Below are 22,470 nucleotides of genomic sequence, written 5' to 3'. Positions count from 1 at the left end.
CTATTACAAAATTCTGGTTATATATTGAATGCACCTTGTACGTACATATGATCAGTGTAACGAATTACCCCAAACCATATACTTGCTTCTAAACAAGAACAGTTCAGTTTTCATTCCGATCTTCTGAGATCGGTTTGGTTGCTTAGATTTAAAGATTCCAGTACCTGTCAATTGATATTCATATTCATGTTCAGGCTGGTAGTTTTCTACCGGATGAGGCAAGCAATGGAATCCCAAGTTCTGCGTTTTCAAATCCTCGAGAACATCCTGCCTCTAGTCATATGCCCCTTGTTTCGTGTCTGCCTTGTAATATTTATTAATCATTCAACAATACTGATCAAAATGGAATTAAAAACTTACGGGAATGCCTGGCAATAAGTTTACGCTACTAGAGATGTCTCCCCAATTTTGATTTATGATGCAGCACGTCGATCCCAGTGCCATCTAGCGGTCTCAGTGTCAATTATGCGAAGAAACGCCAGTGCCATCTAGCGTTCCTTCTGCGAATTTACTCGTACTCTCAACCGAGGCATCGATTATTCATAGGGACCATGAAGTTCGACGTCTGTAAACGTGAAGAGCGATGAAAAAAAAAATCGAATGATGCCTGAAGTGGCTTTAAAACCATCACGAACAGAGGTTAAAAATGAGGTGAAATAAAATGTGGAAGATTGAAGAGAAAATTGAAAGTTGAAGTGAGGAAAAGATATTGAAAGGGCAGAAGTGATGGTTTGTTAATTGCTGAATGTTGAGTGGCGTAAACAGTTTGAAGAGCTTGGAAAACATTGAGAATGGAATGCTTGAACACACAATTGTGTCAAAGTATGTATCTCGGTTTTGCTATGCCCGGAATTAGTAAGGTTGACATGCAAGTAATTTATTCCTTTCATTTCTTCACAATTTTTTTACATGGCCTAATGAAGTTCGCCGGCATCAAGTTCATCTGCGATTACTACATGACTATTGGTGTATTTAGTCAGCTACTGATGATTGGTGTAGAAATATGAGTCAAAATAGAACTGTAGGAAACAATTTAGAATATTTTAAAAAATAAATTTGATCCGATATATTAATATAGGCGGGTTAAGGGAAGGTACAGCAGGATGTTCCCCAAATATTAGTTTTTCAAAAAAATATAAATATATTTCTACACATACTGTAACAAAATATATTTTAATTGGCTTTAATCAAGACATATTTCTTTGAATTTGTAGAATTCTTTGTTGACAATTCTAAAAAATAAGGCAAGTGTCCTATATTGGACAGGGAGAAATATGATACCATGAACCTAATTCCTCACATCACATTTTTCATCTGACAAAACCTTAACTGAGATTTAAACCAGTGACACGATAAGTATCGGCTTAGCCCCAGAATTTGCACCCTAATAATTTTTGTATACTTCTTTTCTTCAACTTCAACATACAAGGGAAAATTTACACCTAATCCCGAGTCCCGACATTTAATTTATTCCCAGACTATGTAGGCGTTATCTCGTGCCAGGAGATGAGACATCACTTCAAGGACATTTTCCCCCTAATAAACAACATACACCACAGCTATAGGGAGAGAGAGTCTACAGAAAAGTAACCAAAACAGGAGAATCTATCTACGGGAAAGGCATGTTCGAGTCAAGTTCGGGTTACAGAAAAAGATATCTGAGGGTGTTTTCACCCAATAGGCGGCGTTAAGGGTGTGGAGGTTACTTGGAGGGGCGCGATATAAAAGCCATTATTTATGTATTTATTTAGCCTTATATATACGTATACAGGGTGTTTCGTAAGTTCGTTTACAACGCTTGGGAGGTGATTGTACGAGTGAAAATAAGGTGGAAAGTTCATGGAACGAAATTCCGGAAACGGCTTTGTTGCCGAGTTATTGACGTTTGAAAACGTGGGAAAATGATTTTCCGAAGTGAATAATGGCAAAACAGGTGGAGAGAAGTCGTCGGTGTTGGGCGGTCCACTAAGAAATTGGGTACGCTCTTGTCAAAAAATCACGCGGCAATGTTGTGCAATGTCTGCGCAAGGGATTCCCCAAAGGACGCGAACGAAGATGTTGACGGGAGTGGGGTGGGTGTGCATTCTGCGTGAGCTGGTATCGACGAAAATTGGCATGTGTTGAATGGCACCAAAAAACAAAGAAAATTTCCTGAGCGAAGGGCACCATGACGTAAGAACGAAAAAAATGAACTGTCATAGGTTGCATACCCTGAAGTATGCTTAATGGAGATGTGAAGTGAACCTCATCACAGACGGTTTTCAAAATGTCCACCATGTACTTCCAAGCAGAGGCGACAACGGCGAATCATGCTAACCAACAACCCCGGCGTTTCTGCTATCGATGCTGCAGCTACATTGATACGGACAACGAGGTCCTCGGCTGACACGATAGGTGTTTCGTAAACGAGGCGTTTCATCTCTCCCCAGAGGAAGAAATCCAGGGGCGTAATATCAGGCGATCGAGGTGGCCATGGCACATGCCCTTCCCTGCCAATGCACTGGTTGTGGAATACGGTATTGAGGAAATGGCGCACATTCCGATCGAAATGTGGGGGTGCACCGTCATGTTGAAACCACAGCCTTTGTCTCAGTGCCAAGGGCACGTCCTCTAGTAGTTCAGGCAAAACCTCACTGAGAAATGCTTGATAAGTGGGTCCACATAGGCGAACAGGGATAATGTACGGTCCAATCAAATGGTCATGCAGTATCCCGCACCACACATTCACTGCAAATCTGTGCTGATGATGTGCCATTAGCAGTGCATGTGGATTTTCATGTTCCCACATATGACTGTTTTTACTTTTGAACACACCAGATTTCGTGAAGATAGCCTCATCAGTCCATAGTACCATATTCTGAAAATTGGGGATAGTTTCAATTTGATGAACAAACCATTGGCAAAAGTCCTCACGTGGGCCAAAGTCCCGAGGTAAAAGTTCTTACACTTTCTTCAATTTGTACGGGTGCATCCCCTCTTCTGCCAGGACTCGCCAGGTGTTTCGTTCGTGGGCTAGTGCGTGCGTACTGGTGCCTGGATGATCCATCGCTGCAGTTAGCACATCTTCCACAAACCGTCGTGTTCGCACACTTCGCGGTTGTCCAACTTCTCGACGAGGTGACAACACTGATCCTGTTTCCCGAAGTCGAGTGTCTACAGTTTGAAATAAGGTGTGCGATGGTAACACCCTATTTGGAAAACGTGCCCCATACAGACGCCTTGCAGCACGGCTATTACCTCCAGCCTCCCCATAAATCAGATGCATGTCCGCCAGCTCTTGGGACGTGTATGCAGCCATCCCTTACACCGGGCTACACGTGTTTATGGCCGTTAACACTAGTACACTTCACAGAACACGATGGGCTGTGGCTAACAATTAACACGTAACACTGCTAGGTCAAATGTTTGCAAAACACTACTGTCCAAGAACCTCACGTCTTTCCATTCAACTGTGAATGTTTAACAACCTGCTGCTGGCACAGCACCTGAAGCACGAATGGCACAGACACGTGCGTTCCTTCATGAGGAAACCTACACTGTTGGCGCCCCTAGCTGGAAATGTGGTTCTTAACGTCAGATCACACGGACACCCATCTGCCCTTCAGGATATGCAATCTATGACAGTTCATTTTTTTCGTTTTTACGTCATGGTGCCCTTCGCTCAGGAAATTTTCTTTGTTTTTTGGTGCCATTCAACACATGCCAATTTTCGTCGATACCAGCTCACGCAGAACGCACACCCATCCCACTCCCGTCAACATCTTCGTTCGCGTCCTTTGGGGAATCCCTTGCGCAGACATTGCACAACATTGCCGCGTGATTTTTTGACAAGAGCGTACCCAATTTCTTAGTGGACCGCCCAACACCGACGACTTCTCTCCACCTGTTTTGCCATTATTCACTTCGGAAAATCATTTTCCCACGTTTTCAAACGTCAATAACTCAGCAACAAAGCAGTTTCCGGAATTTCGTTACATGAACTTTCCACCTTATTTTCACTCGTACAATCACCTCCCAAGCGTTGTAAACGAACTTACGAAACACCCTGTGTATATATATATATATATATATATATATATATATATATATATATATATATATGGAGGCTCACATTATTATTATTATTTGTATTAATGATAGTGACGTTAGTAAAAACTTAGTAGAATATTTGTTTTCACAGCAATGTAATACTTATTCTTTTATGATTGTTTTTGCATATTTTATAACTGCTCTACATTCATAAAAGTGTAATGTTCTCTAAGATACAGGGTGGTCTTTAAAAGTAACCGACAGTATTTATAGATCGACCACAAGGAAAAAAACCTTGGACGAAAAGTCCCCGCGCAGCTTTCCCTTCTTCCGTTCAGCTCAGGCCATAAGGAAGCATGGCCCACTCTCCCCCTCCCCTCCATGCGGGAGTACGGTGCACAGGAGTCGTGGGTCTGCGAAGGTCGTTTTGCTTGTGGTTCCACTATAATAGTTAGTATTTCGGTTACTTTCTTTGGATCACCTTGTACTGTATGCTAACAGTGTATAAAACGAAAATAAAATGAAACGAGACAGTAACGAAATAAGATAAGCATACAGCTTACCAACCTAAAGAAATTGCTAGAGACTGCTATGAAACGATTTTTTTTAACGGTAGTTAAATAATGATAGTTACGTTGCACAGAGGCACTTTGGACATGTATATCGCCACTGAAAATGTAGGATTAGATTATTATTATAATGTATACTGCAATAAATTTATATTTATATTTTTATTTTTGTTATTACTATTATTAGTAATAATAATTGTAATAATAAAGTAGTTGGTATTACTTGTAACTTAGTTTTAGAAGAAGAAAATGGCGATGGATAATTTCTAAGGGTGAATACTAATGAAAAATCGTCATGACTTAACATCTTGCAGGTGGGCAGCGGCGAGATCCAAATGCTTGAGGAGGAGGCAGAGAGCTCGGATTCAGGGGAGGAAGAGACTTACGTCGTTTCCAACCGAGAACTCTCCCCTTCCCCCGTCGTCCGCTGCAGCCGACGTAAAGGATCTCTGGTCTGCCCGATCTACAATGTGAGTAATTCAAAGAATTCTTGTTCTTTCAGAAGATAGCCTAAAGATAAACGTTGCAGTAACATTTTAAGTTGGGTGGATGCCAAATGTTTACCGACGTGATACGTTCCGATACGGTATTCTCCTATAGCGCAGTGGCTAACGCTGTCGCCTTGCCAACAAGAATCTCTGGCTTCAATATCCGGTGGTTCGAATCCCACTTTAAACTGTAGGCTCAGGTTCCTATTATCCAAGTATGTATTTAAGGGGGGAGTGTTAAGGGGGTCCGGACCCCCGAAAGACGTACTAAGTACTAAAATAACTAAAATTAAATAATGAAAATATACTTCTTTAATTCAGGGTTATTTATTTCTGCAGAACGTATTAGAAGGCAATGAATATATTGAATCATACGGCTTTGAAGGACAGTACCAAAGAAGATTTATGCAAGATTAATTACTACTTATAACAATATGCATAAAATATTACCATTGTAAACAAGACATTTTGTAGCCTTTGCTAAATTTGTTATCTTTGACTAATTTCTTTGTAACTGAGCAGATGTGCACGATTACTAAAAATAATTTGTTCAGGTGAACAATGTTTTGTTTGTCGCCTATTTAAATAAAAATTTGTTCTTGAATACTTCTTTTGGATTTTCCAAACATTTTCTTTGTGATATGAAAAACGATAAGCGACATGGGTTCTTCCAATATAAAAAAGCGGCACCCTTGATCCTCTGTACCCCCTCGAGAAAGTGAAATATTTTGCATGGTTCATGAACGTTTTCCGTTGTTTTAGTGTTATTGTGAAGTTAAGTTACCTTAGCATGAAACAGAACAGCCAGAAGATTTCGCGAAAGTGAATATAGCACCCAACACGACATTCCACAACATCAGCAGACGGGACGTTGTCTACCGTTTCATAAGTATTACAAAATAAATTAAATCAAACACGAAGGACTGAAAACTTATGAAAACCGAAATAGAAGTGAAATAATCCTTAGAAGTGTTAGATTTAATTTTACGTCTTTAGGTTAGGAGTGTGAGGTTTGGTGTTGGAAGCAATTTTTTTACATTTTTTTTAAAAGTTAGGAGTGCTGAATTTTGATGGTGTAATCTTTTGTACGTGTTCCTTAGCTATTTGAGTGTGCATGAAACTGATTTTTGCTTACAAAAAGCTAATAAAAGTACTCATAGATGGCAGGTTTTTACTTACGCAGGCCATACTTCGCGGTCAAATATTTCCGTTATTTGTTTTACCGCGCGTTGGAACTAATTTTCGCCAAGCTCCTTTTATTTTATTGCGATTTCATCATGCTAAGAATGCAATTCTAATATGGTTCGATTTCCATTTACTTCTGTTAACGCACACTGTGCAGTTTTAGGGATTACTTAAGATTTTGTTCAATATATGCTTTCGTAGTTAGGGTAGGCAGGTCAGGTTTGGTTCTCTTAGCATTAAATTAGTCCCTGAATGCATCCGATTTACTTCTACATTAATTCGCACTAGTCTACGATACTTACAGTCGCTTGTCAACGGAAAATACATTATCGATGGGAAGCGCGCATGCTTCCGTAAGGTAATTTTTAAGTTGTTTCTTTTCGAAATCCAAACAGTGCTCATTACTTTAAGGAAGGTTCAAATTTCGTATGACAATGATTGCCAAAATTCTACGATAATTAGTCTTCCTGCTAGGAGAATTTGAAGAAAAAAACATAAAACAATCGGAACCGTTACCCTAATTTTATATTACGTAAAAAATCGAATTCTGTCGATTAAAATAAATTCAACGAAATTCTCGAGGGAGTACATTGGGTAAACGGCCTCAAAGAAGAATGCTTGCGCGTGCACGACCAACAGACCTAGACGACACAATGAGAAAATGTCCCAGTCCGAGCCACACGTACAGCTTGTGTCACTCGGGTACTGAAGGTTGCATTTATTTCTGAAGATTCGTTTCAAACCGACACGTGTCGCTTCCGTATCAAATCTCTTTAACAAGAAACACGATCGAATATAAAAGAACAAACATTTCATTAAGAATCTTGAGGAGGACGGTATGAGAGGAATGACGTGGCAGGAAGCGAGCGTGACCTTCACTAAGGCATTCCATGACACGGAATTTGAACCTGCAGTCTGCAAAATAAACCAACGTAACACACTTTCTATTTTTACAATTTGAAACATGGCATAGTTATGCGCTCCATAACTTTGATTGATTGATTTGCTTTATTTTACTTCGCTTTTCTGATACTTTTGGCTAATCGCAAAGATGAAGTTGAGTGATGATATGATGAAATTGATTAAGTGACACTCGCAAATAACACCCTTGGCTAGGCCGGAATTCGAACCCAGAATTTCAGGCATCGTAGCTCGGAGGTCAGCACGCTAAAAACAGACTGTTTACAGAAATGTTAAAACTGAAAGTCAGATATTTCGTTCTTCTATGGCCTTTATTTTCCATCAACATCCCATCTCTTTCTTTCTTACGCACACACACGCGGCTCAATTCACACGTAATTAAGAAATTAGTAAGTTATGAAAGTTATACTGCCCACTGAACATACAAATGTATTGCGCGCTCAAGTCTCACTTGATGTTGAGATAGACCAATCGTGACTGGACCTACAGTTTGAAGTGGGATTAGAACCAGTATGCATTGCATCTCGCTGGGTATCGAACCTGTACTCCTTTGATCACGAGATTACAGCATTGCTATTACGCCATCGAGCAGATTATTTCCCACAGATGCAAATAACTCATTATTGATTAATTTGGTTTATTTTACTTCGCTTTTCTGCCACTTTTGGCTAATCGCGAAGTTGAGGATATGTGATGACATGAAGAAATTGATGATGGTGAAGGGACACTCACAAATAATACCCATGCCCAGGCTGGGATTCGAACCCGGAACCCCTGGTGTGCTGTCTCCGCCACTGAGGTCGACCATGAATCATTTATGTTCTTCAGATCAGAAAATTTTAAGTTTCTACTTCACGCAGATTCTGAGAGCTGTTGACAGGCGTCCGACATGATCTAAAAGGATTAGTATTCTAAAATCGCACTGAGAAAATAATGGCTGACATTCATTTTTATAAAAGTAGTTTTTCAAACAAAGTGCACGAGTATCAGACGAACAGAACCTGAAAAGAAATGCATGTACTTACCTATCAGCAACAGCTGTTGTTGGTACAATTTTGTAGGGCGGCTTGCCAAATGCACGTATGGTATATTCTTCAATGTAATGAAATGTACACTTCACTTCTGCGTCGTATTCCGTCGTTCAGGTCTGAAGAGAATTTCGATAGAAATTCCTTGATTATGCTGTAACAAGAATCTTTCTCACGAAAGTTGCCCAATATTACGCATCTACCAACTCGGTGAGGGCAAATTCGGCGGGACGCGATCCGAGACAGCATACGCACTCGCAACCAAGCACTGACTGCTGCCCTGACAGTGTTTCAATATCCAGATAGCATAATTTCCCTTTCCTGGGTACAAAGGTTTGTTAAGTCCACTCAGTCGTCCGATTTTTCTCTGCCGCTGGTTTGCCTGTATGTACGAGGGAGAATCAAATGAAAACCGCAAAAATGCCATTAAAAATATTTTTTTCTTCCTAGGCGTTTGGAAATTTGCAGACACAGTCCTTGACGTCTTTTTGAGCTGGTAGTATGAAGCAGTGCCGGTAGGTGGGGTTGGATGTGAGTAACAGCTGATTCAAGATGGCGGCACCACTACGCAGTTGCACCAAGCAGGAACAGCGTGGAGTTATTAGATTTTTATGAAGTGAAGGTGTGAAACCGGTTGATATTCATCGGAGAATGCAGACGAAGTATGGGGACGCCTGTATGTCACAGCGGCAACTCTACGATTGGTGCAAGAAATTCGCAGAAGGTACAACTTTATTGACTGACGCTCCCCGTCCGGGTCAGGCTCAGCGAGTTGTGACAGAGGAGTCCATAGCCGCAGCAGATCGGCCTATTCAGGAAAACCGGCGTGTCACCCTGGCTGAAATGACTTCCTTGCTGAATATGAGCTTCGGTTCAGTACAACACATAGTGTGCATGACGAACTCCGCTACAGAAAAGTGTCCGCCAGGTGGGTTCCTCGACAGCTGACGCAGGAACTGAAAGTCCGTCGGGTTGACGCATGTCAAAAGCTGCTGAGGCGTTATGAAGAGGAGGGTGAGGATTTTCTAGCTCACATTGTCACCGGGGATGAAAGTTGGGTGCACCATTTTCAACCGGAGACGAAACGTGCAAGCAAAGAATGGCGACATTCGTCTTCGCCGAAAGCAGCCCTCTGCAGGGAAAGTCATGTTGACTTTATTCTGGGATAAGAAAGGTCCTATTCTGGAACACTACATGCCCCCACGTACGACAGTGACTAGTGCCACCTACACCGACCTTCTCAAGAACCATTTGAGGCCAGCGATACGCACAAAGCGAAGGGGATTGCTGAGTGCAGGTGTTTTGCTTCAACATGATAACGCCCGTCCTCATTCTGCTCATGCAACCATGAAAACCATCAATGACCTACGCTTCAAGTGCCTACCCCATCCGCCATACTCACCAGATTTGGCACCATCTGATTTCCACATCTTTGATCCATTAAAGGAGCACCTTGGATGGCAGAGGTTCAAGCCTGATGAAGACGTCCAATCGGCGGTGCACGAGTGGCTACACAGTCAACCGAAAGAACTTTTCTCACGCGGTATCGAAGCACTACCTATCCGATGACGTACGTGCATTGAACTGGGAGGGGACTATATAGTAAAGTAATGAACAATCAAACATTATTCCTGCATTAAAATAGTGGAAAAAAATTAATTGCGGTTTTCATTTGATTCTCCCTCGTAATTGTCTGTCTGGTTGAGCATTGGCACGCCATCTCAGAGACCCGGGCTCAAGTCCAGGACGGGCTTTCTTTTTTCGCTGAAATTTACAAGGAGTGTGGTATTTGAAAAATCCTCATTGGGGGGTGAATTGCAGTTACTTGTTTCGAAGAAACAGGGTTTTTGTCTAAATTACATATGCATTATCTCCTACAAGAGCCATGTTTGGAAACAAATAGTGTTGCCACAATTTAAGGGCATAATCTCCCTTTCCCTTTCCACGCAACTTTCCCTTTATCTGAAGAAATCGTATAATATTTAGTAGTAGTAGTAGCAGAAGCAGCAGCAATAGAAGTTATAGTATTTTCGTTGGTACATGTTTATATATATATATAAATTCACATTCCATGAGAAAGTACCCCTCTACCTCAATTTTTAAAATTAAATGCAAAGCTGTAACGTTATCCTATCTTGTGAGTGAACAATATAAATATATCATTACATGAAAATTCAAGTATTATACACAATTAAGTTCGAAAGTAGAAGGTATTTTACGTATTAATTGTATATTTTAACTTTTCGATTTACTTCTGTTCTGTATTGTGTCCCACCGTAACACCAAAAAACAATTAATTTCTCCTTCAACTTCACTAGAATATTAAAAGGTCAATTACCTTCTCCCTTTGTCTTAAATAATGTATTTTTCATCATTTGACAATGCACAGAAATTAAAATAAATTTCTTATTAAGTAAAGAAGAGGTGTTTTGTCTGTCCCACACGCAACATAAAATTGTTCACTTACAGCTACATATCTGGGAAAGTATTTTAAGCGTACTTATGTTTAATCAACAGTGTTAAGTTTCATATTTCATTACACAGAAACTGAAAGAAAAATGTTGCTTAACTATGGGTAGAATAATTACTTTTACGCCAAGAATGTGGTTCGCGTGTCCCACCCATGACAATGAAATGCCCCATGTATGAAAAGTGTTAAATTGATTAAATTAATTTGGTTTATTTTACTTCGCTTTTCTGCTACTTTTGGGTGATCGCGAAGAGTGGATGTCTGATAATGTGATGAAGGGACACTCACAAAGAACACTTATGTCCAGGCCGGGATTCGAGCCCGGGACCCTTGACCAAAAAAATTATGGATATGAACTGGAACGTAATATAATCTGTGCTAATATCGAGCCTGAAATCTTCAAATTTCCCTAAAAGTTTTATATTTAATCGAAATTTCCTTTTCGCTTAAAATTCCCTCAGAATTTCCCCTACAAATTGTAAATTTCCCTTCATGTGGCAACACTGCTTTCAAACACCGCCCTGCGCAACCATTCTGATCGCATCATTCGTTGCAGGACCCCGTGACCTACGGCCTCGACCCGACGGCCTCTCCAGGCAACGGCTGCTCGACGCTGCAGATGGTCGCCCGGCAGACCCAGACGGAGAAGAGAGTCAAGTGCTGGAGGCAGCTCCTCTACTGCCTGATGGCCAACGAAAGGTTCCGGCGTCTGCATCAGAAGAGGGTCTCCAGCGTCCGAGGGAGGATGAACAGCGTCTCCAAGATCGACCAGGTGGCCAGGGTCCTCTTCCCGGCCACCTTCGTGTTCCTCAATCTCTGCTACTGGGTTGGCTACGTCACGTACGAGGATAAGTTCTCATGGAAGGACCCTTTGTAACACCCTGGTCTGCGTGCTGAAGGTTGAGACCCGATTTTCGGTTCCAAATAAGGGAGGTTCCACGCTGTGTTGTCATGAACGTCCTGAGATATTCCACAAACCTCCCAGAATGCAGTTCTGGCAAGGGACAGCAATCCCACATCGTACACCCTACGGCAAAAGAAACACTAGAGTGGACGAGTTGTATCTTTGCGGGTGAACCTTGACCACGACTAGCTGCGCAGTAGCAAAGGGAGGAGCTACCGGTTGCCTTAGCCAATGGGTGTCATTCTCCTTTAACTTTGTAAGAGCTGTCGACCACTCAACGGCGAGTAGGTAGCATCTACGGACTTGTATCTGCACGAATTAGTCAAGGTCACCCGCAGAGATACAGCTCGTCAACTCTAGTCGAATTGTCCATTCATTCAGTTTGTTTCGATGACAATGAATTGAAAGTAGAGGCCAACACCTGCTTCGAATCAACAAAATTTCATTCCTTTAAACACAGGATTTAGAATAAAGAATAATGAAAGTTGCAATGGACAATTTCCTTTCTACAGAGTATTCCGTGACATTCGCTACGAGACTCGGCGGCAAGCGGCACGGCGGTCAGCGCCGGGCCGCTTACCGCCGAGTCTCGTAGCGAATGTCACGGAATGCTCTGTATTATATTTGCCGTTGGCTGTATATGCATACGAATGGGACAAGTTTCTCGACAGGTCAAAACGTATTGAGAGGACTTTAATTACATTTCTAAGAAACATACACTCGGGACCCTGGGTCTCAATCTCATGTTTCTTTCTGTGGATTTTCCGTTCATCCATTTAATAAATTCATTGTCATCGTAGCTGTTAATCTATAGATTAGAGAATCAACGACAAATAGTAAAACAACATAATATAACAAAGCAACTAACACCAATAATCATATATTCATAATATATAATTTTCTTTGTAGCCATTAAGTTGTTCCTATTCAAATGCAATGTCATTGACAATAAAGCATGAATTTGCACGAGGTATTTCTGAGTCTGCTGTTAGCACAGTTAATTTGATATGTCACGGATGTTACACCTTGCTGTTTTAGTATGATGACTGTTAAACCAATTACTAATGTGAAATAATGCATTGTCTTTCAATAACGATGGTAGTTTTACAAATAATATCGATATTTAAAGAAAATGTTCAAACGTGTGTCACGATTCTACATTGTAACATAAAACGTACACGTTTAATATTAACATTATCACCAGACAGAGAAGTTGATTACTTGATTGGTTATTTTACGTCGCTTTTTCTACTTTTGGCTAATCGCCATTCACAAACAAACATGAGCTACACAATGCAAGCGTCACAGAGGATGATACTGTCTGTGAGTACAGACGCCAGATCCTCGGTAGTCTACAAAGTACAGTCCAAGGTGTGCTACGTAGAAGAGGTAACAAAAGTTTGCCCCTTATACCCGTGGATTAATGGAAGATAACCTGTTAGAGATTTAATTGGTTTAGGTCAAACCTGTGTTATTTTATTCTATTACCAAGAGTAAAAGATAAAATTGCCTAGCGCAATCATTCTAGCTTCCAACTGTAAATTTACGAAAGATATATATATATAACACAAATTATTGACGAGCAAAAACTATATGTGAAAACGTTCATTTTAAAAACTTTAAAGCACTGCCACACGCATGATGGAACTATTTACTCCAACAAATAGCCATGGAACTAGAAAGATGCCATTGTACTACAAATACAAGCCTCCATAAATCAACTGCAATACTATTTTTTTTTACAACATATTGGGCTATCACCTTTCTATTATTAACTCTTAGTACACATTTACACTCTTTCTATCGTATACTAAAATGAGAATTTACCAAACTTAAAATTTACTATTCATCTAGTTTATTTTTTATACATGGCATATTACCCTATCTTCAAGTTAAAAATAAGAAAGTAACTTCTCATTCATTGTATATATACGTATATACTCTAGCGCAAAATATGCACCTAAGTAGAGGTCAGATTGATAGCAAATAGTTCAAGAAAGCATTTCTTTATTAAAACAAAATTTGTGTATTTACATACGAACACTGTGCCTCCATTTGCAAATTAAAAGCATTTGTAATACTAATTTGATATACATTACAAGCAGCAAGAAAAATATTTCTTTCGTTCATGCATATATTTTACATATGTTTTGGTGATTATTATCTGAGTGACTTACGTCCATTGCAGTCATTCTAGAGACAAAGGCACGCTCAAGAATTTTGCCATTAATTTGTGTATGTGTGTGTACGTGCTTATAGATGCTGACCGCTAGAAAAACAGCATTTTTCGATTCTTTATATTCTGTAGAACTTTGTATAAAATATAATTTGTATATATCATTACAACTCGCAGTGTAGTATATTTATAGTAGATCTCACTTTCAGAAATGGACGTACGGTTTCTAACAGTAATGAACATGTTTGCTTATTCTAGAAAAGGTGTTCCATGTTGGTCATGGTGAGACATGAAACATCCAAATGCTACCACTAGGAAACTATGGAAATCTGAAACGTATTGCTGGCAACGTTCCTTTCGAGGAAATCACTCTCACTAATATTCCATAAACATGAGCAACGTTGATTGTTTCTTTCAAACTTGTTGCGCTTATTAACACAATCCACACAAACTTTTCTTATAAAATAACTTAAAATGCTGGAATGCGAGTTTATATTATATTGTCAAAAATTAGTCAGTAAAAAGTTTCTGTGTGTCTAAGAAGGTGTCAGTGCAAAAATTAATGCTGAAAAGAGAGCATGCTGGGAATCTAGACATTTGAAATTGGCATGCGATGTGAAGGTAAAGAACATTAGTAATATGTCATGGAGCTCTTTCCGGATCATGAGAAGTGGAGTTCTTTTTTTTTTTTTTAAAAAAAAAAACAACTCCTAATTCAAGAGATAAAATGTTGGCAACCATCTGTGGGTGAAGTGTCCCTCCAGGACTGTTCTCTACTAAGGCTGAATGATATGTTACCGAGTTGCATCATGGAGAAAGAAACCGAGATGTTTCAGGAGAAATTTGACGAAGACAGTATGAAGATGAACTGAAGCAGAAGGAAGAAACTGAAAGCACAAATCAAAATTGGAATCAGGATCAAGGGAATGAAGTTGTGAAGCTTCAGAAAGAGATCACTATGCGTGAAGAGAAAATCGGGACTCAAAAATGAGGAGAGAAGCATAATTGAATTATTTAAGTGCAGACAGAGAGAAAATTACATCAACAGAAATGTTTGGAATCGTATCACGCCAAAGGCGAAATTCGAACCCTGAACCCCTCGCGTCATAGCACAATGGACTAATCACTTCGCACAGGGGTCCGGCCGGAGCGCTGGAAGCATATTACACCGGCGACCTTCAGCGGATCTGGAAATTCCGCTGACACGAGAATAGACAGGAAATCGTATGAAATAAGTAAAGTCAGCCTTATGCAAAAAGTACGGTTAACGGAAGGACGCAACTCGCCCAACAGCTTTAACGATCGGAAATTTGAATCCTCTTTAAATAGTTCCAGTTGTAATCAGAAAGGTATAGAGTGCACAGTGGTCGCCTATAATTTATAGTAGGATATCGATTGATACGTAAAGAGTTACAGCGAGGAATGGCTTCTAAGTTTCATTTCAGGAGTGCTTTATCTACAAATCAGCGGAGACGATCTTCACATCTAGAACCAGAGGTAAACGAACATCCTTCTCTATTATTATCATGACCCCGCCAGAGCAGTCAATCCAAGTGTAATAACGTATGTTAAGGTGTTCTCCTCATTTTACAAGGGCGAGTCCCCTTGTGTTGTGCCTAAAAGGTACCTCTCGCAGCCAATACCTCTCGCTCTAGGCTCTCACATAGCCTGAGATTCGATCCCCAATAAAACCCATAAAACCCCCGATCGAGGAAAATGGGTCAAATCAGTTGATCCACCAGTTAGAATCAGAAGTAATTAAACTGAATGCTGATCTTACGAGTACGGATAAAATTGAGGAAGAACTGCGAATGCTTTTGAACTCTAAAAAAGAGAACTGTAACCACCTGAGAAGTGAATTACAGCTTGCATCTTAGGATGACTGGGAGATGACATGTTACAAAGATAAACTTGAGGAAGCGTTATCTGAACAGCAGAAATCGAATAGCAGAAGTAGAAGAGTTGAATGATGAGAGTTGTATGTCTAAGACGGTGCCAGTGCAAAAATTAATATGGGTATTTATCAATTTATTACTTTCAATGTTCGCAGATCAGTGTGTTTTTGTTGTCATTTTTCTTGTTTCTTTTTTTTAAACATTTTTCTTCGAAACACTGTTGAATATGTTTGTATTATCAGAATGTATTAAAGCAATAATTCTTAACTTTTATTTTTATGTAATTTAGGAATGTAAATTTCATTTTCTGAACATTCAAAATTATCTGGAAATCGCAGAGCTCTAATGAACTACGTCCTCTTGATGTAAAGAAGTACTCTACATATTTTCAAGTGAATAGACTATAAACATTTTGTCAGGCAGAAATAATATTACCTTTGTTCATCTGAATGTTTTTCACAAGTGTCGAAAGAAAATAACTTTCAGACCGAGACCAATTCAATAACTATGTCCTTATTTCTCGATAAATGTTAGACTGTGTATTTATACGTTGTCGTTAATTTTTATTTGAAATGTTTCTTTCCTGTCGTCTCCCCCTATTCCAGTTCACTTTTTGAATTTGTCTCATAAACCTTTCAATTAATAGAAGTTTCTGCTCAAATGTACATTAGAAAATACGCCGTCATTTCTAAACAGAAGTTGCCTTTCATAAAAATAAGCATGTTTTTCTTCAAGTGCTAACACGGGAAAACAAATTTGCGCGATTTATTTCCTTGAAGGTAAACCTTTTAAATAGCCTTTCTTTCATGGATCGTGGTATCAACTTTTCTTATGTTTTGAATTAATTGAATTAATAATTCCATAGAATATTGGAATGCAAAATTTTCGAATTATTAATCGCTTAATAGGTATGCTAATTATAGATCTGAACTAACATTTGATAAATTTAATGAACAATTTACGCAATTTAGACAATGAATTAATACGTGTACACAAAAATAACACCGAATATTTGTTTGCTAGGTCTCTTGGTCACGGATTAGTTCAAAGAGGACCGATCAGATTTCATGTCTAAGTTCTGGATTACAACCCATTCAAATAAAATTTTGCGACTTTCCGGCCAATTTAGGCTATAGATTAGCCATTAATGTTATCGCGTTAGAATCAACGAGTTCCATCGAAAGCAACTATTTAGTCCGGTTCAAATTTCTTTACTGTGCATGCAGTGGTTTGAAAATATCTTTCCGAAAGAGAGATTACATTAAAGCTTACTAAACATTAATCTTAAATTTAAATATGTATTTATAATAAAATGTGGAACTTCATTTAAAACTTTTGTTTACGAGATCAATTTCTGATGAATATATTTGTCCCACACGAACAAGTACTTTGATTTTTGCCTTCGATAAGATCACGTGATCTTGTTGAAAGATTGAGTTTTATTATAAATCATCATAGGACAACCTCTCAAATCTACTTTATGCAACCTCAACATTTTTTTAGACAGTTTTAAAATAATAAAATATGTTCAACATGCATTATTCAGCTGGAAATTATTTAACTAAGATTACGAGAGATATTATATTTTATCCCTAAAGTTAAAATAAAATTTCAGAATATATAGATTTTAGGGAGTTTTCTTACATACATATATAGTATATGAATTCGAATGCCTGACCCTATCAAAGTCACCCAGAGATTTGTTTTTCGGTCGCATTTCAGGAAACTACAACAGTGCTCTTGACAATGTAGCATTTGCACTTAAACATACGATAAACATTAGGAACTGGTAAAGCGAAGAGGTTACATATCTACCTTAGCAACATATAGAATTCAGCTATTCTATAGACACGATATTAACTTCGATTGATCCCTTTTTCTTAAGCTCGAAAGCCGCTTTCTTCGCTTCGATATAGCACCACTTCTCGGCGATACGCTGACACAGGGCGGTACTGGCGGGCAAGGGCGTCCGCGGGGTTTTTAGCGGGGAAGGCGCATCCTGTATCATTTTTTTTTTCAAAAGCGATGATCCCTTCCCCATTTTCTAACTTTGTTATTCTTTAGACTTGCTTGACGCAGACCTTTTAAATGTAATTATCAGTCACGTAGTAATTATTACCAGGTAGACTGTAGGAATATATATATATATATATTTAATTTAATGTTTTTTTTATTTTGTATTTAGGCGTCCGAAAATTTGATTTTTAAGCTAAAAATATTTAAATTCGGCCAAGTTTAAATATTTAATTTAACAAAATAATTTAGAGAAAATGTAAGTCAATAAATAAATATTTATAAATTTATATTTCATTTAGATGGCGTAACGGTTAGCAAATTAGTTCGACAAACCTGACTTAATTACTTTAATATTATAATTCTGTCTTGTAGGTTTCCATGAATTACGTATATATCATGTACAAAATTATGTCACTTGCCATTGTCACAATTTCTGTAATTCTAAATAGTAAAATAAGCTTGTTGTTGTTGCATGAGAATTGATTGAGCTGCTTCTGATGTTAAGTGTGTAGAAATACCTCGACTTACGTAAGTGAATTCAGTCGTTGATAATCATTACGTTAGTTATAATTTTTGCATGTTAAATATTTTTCTCCCCAAAATTTTACATAGCAAATAGCAAAAATACAGGGTGCTGCAATAAAAAGGTGACAGTTTGCAGAACACACAATGTTTAGGTGCCTTTTTTGCAACACCCTGTACATTCCAGTATTTGAGAAATTCTATATTTAACTTAACAAAATTAGCGTGCATAATATTTGGAAGTAGGACGCTGTTGTCCATGCACAATGGGATGAGTGACTGATGAATGAAGCACTGAAAACCGTAAACGTTGAACATGTTTACTTATCTCGGATTTACGTATGTCGAGGTTTGCGTTAATTTCGCCTTTCGTTCCATTCTTAGTGAGGAACTCTTCCTTACTTTCCCATTCTGAACGCCAGTGCGGCCGTCTCTGGACTCTCCAGGCAGTGGACTCAACGACTCGCCACGTATTGCTCGCGAAGACTCATGGGGGAGGTTCTGGGGTCAACCGTGGGAAGTGACACCGAACGACCCCTGCCCTCCCCCGGCGGAGCCCCGCTACGTATCCGACCTGTGTATGCGTTCACTCCGAGACAGATACGAGTACCAGTAGAACAGGTTGATGACCATGAAGCACAGCGGGAACACGATCCGAGAGGCGCGGTCTATCTTGGAGACCGAATTGTATCTGGGAGTCCTTTTCGCTCGCCGCCTTCGACGCTGCCTGTGACTCTCGCGGCGAAGCTGGTCCCTGAGGCCCGGGTACGGACGCTGCGAGTGCCAGGATCGACTCCCGCGTATGCACAGCCCAGACCAGCCCTGGGAAGGAGGGGTGGGCTCCCTCGAGGAAAGCTGGATGACCTCCACCTTGGTATCGCCGTTGGCGGAGGGGTAGTTGTTGTTCCCCAGGAAGCTAGGCGTGCTGACGTTCCTCTCGTCTAGCTGGTACAGGGAACTCTGGAAGAAAAGACATCAAAACATTACCCACGGCACACTCAAGAAGGTTAATGGTTCCCAAGCCTGTGAATACCAATCAACAATAGCAATCAACATGCAGGGTGATTCAAAAGTTAGCATACAAAGCAGTTTTGTGGTAACACATTTTCAATATGACCCCCGTTGCTGTGAATGCACATGTCAATATCAGTTACCTAAAATTGGCGTTCGCCAATGTCATTGTGTCACTTTACCTGAAATAAAGAACAGTGAGTGTGCTATGTATGTATAACGACATTTCAATCTCCACACCGCTATCTTACATTCAATAGAAGAGAACAGTAGCCTACCAGAATTACTGAGTGCAGAACAAACACAACGTAACCAATTAACCAGGCACGTAGCCAGCCAGGGGCTTGGGGGTGAAGCTCCCCCCCTCCGAAACCTAAAATCATTTAATTGAAATAGTGTGTAGTGGTAATTAATTTTAGTTACTTAGCAGGACGAAACATCCGTATAATAAGTTGCAATATACTGAGAACTTCATCTTCAGGGCCTCTACCCTAACTTTTTTGCCTTCAGATGGCATCTGCTGATAAGGGATGAGCCCCCAAATAAAATGCTAGCTACGGTCCTGCAATTAACCACTGAAAATCTTGGCAAGTAGTAGTTCTAATAACGAGAAGCATGTTGAAGTGTGCACAAGACAAAAACAATTGTCTCTGCGACCCCACAGAAAACATACTTTTTACTTTAGGGTTCCTAACTTGCGGTGGCTCAGTCGGTAACGCGTCTAACTACATGCTAAAGGTCCCGGGTTCGATCCCCGGCCGGTTCAAATCCGGGAACTTTTCTAACGTTGGAAGCGGTCCCGGCGCCCACCCAGTGTCGAATAACATGGGTACCTGGGGGAAACCCTGGGGGGTAAAGGCGGTCAGGGGCGTGATGCTGATCACATCACCCCCACTCACGACCGGATCAAGAAAGTGTGGGACGTTACCTCCACACCCCCTATACGCCTTCATGGCGTGGTGCTATGCACAGGGGAGGACTTTACTTTTACCTTTAACTTGCAAAGAAAGTGCTAATCTCCTAAATTATTGACTCCCTCATTGCCTCATTTCTTACACAATAATAACCGCAAACACCCCATGCATTTCTGCTTCAACAAAGTTATAAGAGTAATCAAGTGTAAAATATTAAGATCAGTTCAGCAGGGAATATAATAATGAAATGTCTGACCACGAATCAACAAAAGGCAAGGGAGAATTCCTTAATATTAATTTATTTGGAAAATCTTGAATAAACACAAACTACAAAATAAATCAATCAAATGCTGACAAAGGCAAAATTTATTGTAGAAAAAAATTATACACTAAAACGTAATGTTTCCAGTTTTCCACCCTCAAACAGGATCTTCTTCAGACAAAGGTTTTCATCAGAATAGTTAAAACACAATAGCCCTCCTCTTGCACTTGAAATTCTGTACATACACGATGTTTGATTTGATGTTTCGTCGGTGAAAAAAAAAACACCATGAAGTAATACTCTGTGAGATTGCATAAAGCTTGCAATTTATTATCACCTGAATATGAACGAAGTATTGTGCTGCATGGATTCTTTCCGACATTTACTTACCGACTCTTCCCTAGTGGATACAGATGTTCCCTCCTGAGCGCCATCTTGCCACTCCTCGTCAGAGCTCTCTTCCGAACTGCCGTCAGAGTTGAAGTACACTTCCCCGGAACCATACTTCGTGAAATAGTGCACCACAGCAAACTGAAACGCAGGAAATTGAAATGCTTATATAGACTAGTATTCCTAATGATATGCATTACCCTTATTATTTTCATCCCACAATGTTGTAAATAAAACAAGAATTTTAGGGTACGCACGAGGGAATAGTGCAAACAAGCATTGTAACTTACCACTCGATAAAGTGTATAAACAGGAAGAAAGTTAACTCCAAAAAATAATAATATAAAACTCATTTATACAGGGTCATTCAAGAAGAATAGTGCAAAAAGAAAAACCGAGGCGGGTAACCGACTGATCACGGAAGGAATTGAAGGATAAACGCCTCAAGTTCTTGTCAGTGTATATATGCGCAGGCAAAGGCCCGTAGCGATGTCAGTAGTGAGGGTATGCATGGGCGTAACTTGGGATTTAACTTTTGGGGGTAGGTATGAACTTGAGGCTTAATTTTTTGGGGGGAGGGCAGAGTCAAAAAGTTTTTCACCACATATTATTGTCCAGGATTATTTGCTAAATAACTATTACATTTGCGAAATCAAAATATTATTATTTATTACTTAGCTCCTCAGGTCTCAGGAAGTTAACAAAAGTATTCTTAACTTGTAAATTTTAAAAACCTGAAAACTTTGGGGAGGGGGCAAGTGCCCATCCTTGCTCCCGCCAAGTTGCGCCTAAGAGTGTATGTAGATGGCAGCATCAAAAGAGGAGAAGACATCGTGACCGTGCAGTGACATAGTAAAATTTTCAGACCAAATTCGGCAAGAGTGCATCGCATAGGTGCTGTAATACGTGTAAGGTGAAACAGGTCCATTCAACTGGTAGCTGATTATGCCAGATTATTCCCTCGGAATATGCATCTGGGTATTACCAAACTACCGTCTTGACATATATGTCATTTCATCAACAACGCTCACATATGTAATAGCTACGAATCTAAACTTGGAGTTTTCTGTCAATTCAAGTCACGACATTTGTATGTCACTTCAGGCATGAATAAATCAGCTGTACTTTCCCACCATCCTATTTCAGTCCCTTACATTCAGCTGAATTCGGTTATCTGATCAATATTACTTTGAATGATTGATAAATTATAGGTAAATCAATTCCGGATAACATCTGTAATAAGTTCAAGATCTATTGTGCCGTTAACTTCAAGTTCTTAATTGTTATTAACCTTTACAAATAATAGTTTACATATATTTCAATCATGGTACATCTTAATGTAAATTTATGATCTATTTGAAACTATTATAGTATTAAAACCACATAATCGCTGCACTCACCTGTATAATTGTTGCAAATATGAAAGCAAAGGACAAGAAAACGAAGAAATCCAGAGCAGTAGGGTAGGGTACTTTAGGTAAGTCAGTTCTAGCTTCTAGTCCTAGGAATGTCATCGTCAATACCGTAGTGATGCCTAGAAGAAAGAACGAGCTGTTACACGTGCACAATAATGGGATATATGCATGTGGAATACTTATTCAATAGAGATCAATCAGAAGTAAAAGACAATGAGAAAACTACGTTACATTCTTGAGTTCCTTCCATGCTTATCTTATAGAAAGAAAATAGT

At 39.5% G+C, this 22,470-nt stretch overlaps 2 protein-coding genes across 2 annotated transcripts in view; one reads left to right on the top strand and one right to left on the bottom strand.

Annotated features, from left to right (window-relative positions):
• Nucleotides 1-11,567, top strand: part of LOC145985625 (gamma-aminobutyric acid receptor alpha-like) — a 58,788-nt gene extending 47,221 nt beyond the window's left edge. The window contains exons 8-9 of the mRNA XM_083119695.1: nt 4,913-5,068; nt 11,247-11,567. Coding sequence (XP_082975821.1) covers nt 4,913-5,068; nt 11,247-11,567 — 477 coding nt within the window. The remainder of the gene's footprint in view (nt 1-4,912; nt 5,069-11,246) is intronic.
• Nucleotides 11,568-14,468: 2,901 nt separating this feature from the next.
• Grd (gamma-aminobutyric acid type A receptor subunit Grd) overlaps nt 14,469-22,470 on the bottom strand; it is a 161,522-nt gene continuing 153,520 nt past the window's right edge. Inside the window, exons 9-11 of the mRNA XM_083119073.1 lie at nt 22,181-22,314; nt 20,781-20,921; nt 14,469-19,163 (exon numbers count right to left, since the gene is read on the bottom strand). Of these exons, the coding sequence (XP_082975199.1) occupies nt 18,765-19,163; nt 20,781-20,921; nt 22,181-22,314 (674 nt within the window). The 3' untranslated portion in view covers nt 14,469-18,764. The remainder of the gene's footprint in view (nt 19,164-20,780; nt 20,922-22,180; nt 22,315-22,470) is intronic.

Source organism: Lepisma saccharinum, chromosome 3 (assembly GCF_977018435.1).
Source record: "Lepisma saccharinum chromosome 3, izLepSacc3.1, whole genome shotgun sequence".
Lineage (NCBI taxonomy): Eukaryota > Metazoa > Arthropoda > Insecta > Zygentoma > Lepismatidae > Lepisma > Lepisma saccharinum.
The sequence above is the reverse complement of the archived record's forward strand: the minus strand, read 5'-3'. Positions and strand labels throughout refer to the sequence as shown.